Source organism: Sitodiplosis mosellana, unplaced genomic scaffold (assembly GCF_009176505.1).
Source record: "Sitodiplosis mosellana isolate CC-2019 unplaced genomic scaffold, AAFC_SMos_1.0 Smas_scaffold_6165, whole genome shotgun sequence".
In the NCBI taxonomy this organism is placed as follows: Eukaryota; Metazoa; Arthropoda; class Insecta; order Diptera; family Cecidomyiidae; genus Sitodiplosis; species Sitodiplosis mosellana.
The window spans coordinates 102,872-104,657 of record NW_022601406.1 but is presented as its reverse complement, the minus strand read 5'-3'; the positions used below and the strand labels follow the sequence as shown (position 1 = coordinate 104,657).

At 31.6% G+C, this 1,786-nt stretch overlaps 1 protein-coding gene across 1 annotated transcript in view; it reads left to right on the top strand.

The window, feature by feature from the left end:
* The window catches only part of LOC129574607 (uncharacterized), a 2,805-nt gene continuing 1,019 nt past the window's right edge, over positions 1-1,786 (top strand). The window contains exon 1 of the mRNA XM_055456838.1: positions 1-1,365. Within this exon, the coding sequence (XP_055312813.1) occupies positions 1,358-1,365 (8 nt within the window). The 5' untranslated portion in view covers positions 1-1,357. The remainder of the gene's footprint in view (positions 1,366-1,786) is intronic.

The following is a 1,786-nucleotide window of genomic DNA, read 5'->3' as shown; positions in this document are numbered from 1 at the left end:
TGCACTACCAAGAACACGAACCTATAGATATACCCATTTTCACAGAGGAAACATGGACTCACCCGCACATGATTCACCGAAACATCTTCTGAATGTCCTGATCGATGACTGTGTAGACGAAATCTTTCGTCGCATATTTTGTTTAGAAGATTATCTCAACATGTCGGAAGTTGGGGGCAACACAGGCAAAAATCGAAAAAAAAGTTAATTTTTTTTTCGATTCTCATACAGTATTCAATGTGCCCAATCCATTGGTGCTATCGGCACATAGGAATTCGCACTCGTTATCAACTTATCATAATTTTGAAACAGACTGCATCATGCCGGAAATTAAATTCAAGGAGAAACAACACCAATTTGAGAAACAAAGTGCCACTAAGCAAGTCTCGGCTTTAAACTGCAACATGATTTTTTATGTTGCACTTTGTTTCTCACATTTGATTTGTGTCGCTTTGGTTCAAAAACTTGCGTTGTTGCTCTTTGTTCGTAGGCAAATGCCATGCTTCGATTCAATTCTCAAATATTCGGAGGGAATTTTTTTGTCGCAACGGTTCATATATAAAACTGAATGTTCGTCTTTCTGTCTATCTGTCCTCCTTTTTTTATTTCCTTGATTTTATAATTTTTGGTTTTGTATATGCATATGCCATTAGAATTCTTGCGGCTTAAATAACAGATTCACATATCAGTTTTGATTTTCAAATTAAATTTTCAGAAGTTTGAAGAAATTTTTTTCCCATGTTTTTCGTTATCATTTGTATCCTTAGCTGATTAACATGAATAATTTAATTCCCTCTAGACAACGTTATAAAAATAATACTTAAATTTCAATATATACACCGTACATAAATAGTGTGATCCAATTGTTAATATGGTGCTTATTAATTTCCAAACGTTTATATCATATTATCGAATAAGAGGCACAACAAAGTGAAACATGAATGTGAATTTTCTTTGACTGATGAAACTAAATTTGTAAATCTGAATATCACTTGATTTGAATATCCTATCGCCGAAGTAGCTGGTTAATTATAACGCAATCTAGTATAACACAAATTCCGAATAATTATTTGCAATTTTAAATAATTCTTATCAATTCCGAATTTTCCAAGTTAAATGGCAATTAGCTTCGAAATTAAAAAAAAAACACTTTTAAAAGATGCATTGGTCATGTACAGGATTCACTTCTAGTCCTATGTGTTTTTGAGTGAGAATATTTAATATGCATTCCTTCGAAATGCCAAATGATCCTGTTGTAGCTATTTTCGAACCGAATCACCATCAAATTTGATGAGGGAAATCGCATAATAATGAATTACGATGCTGTATTAGTTTCCCCCTTGATGTGCATGCACACATGAATAGGTGAGATTATTCAATTTTTTACATTTGGTATTATAACTATAATGAATTTTATCGAGTTTAAAGCCCTTCGTGGAAAAGCAGAGATAACTAAGGGTGGAAACAGAATTTGCGAGTGAAATGCATGCAGCAAGCATTTTTTTCAACGTACTTTTGTATTTGATTCCAATAGCAAGGATTTTACTTGCAAATTCTGTTCCTACCCTAATAGATATTAATATTCAGATGAAGAAGAAATCTTCTTAATGTTGTCATGGAAAATAAATTACTGGCAGTAAACTTCAGTTTTTTTAAAATACTATCTTTATGAGAATATTTGAAATATTTATCTCAAGATATATTATTATGTTATTTGAAAAATACCGATTCAAATTAGAGCAGAAATGTATTTCCAAAATAAGAAAAATTGTTTCATTCCTAAATT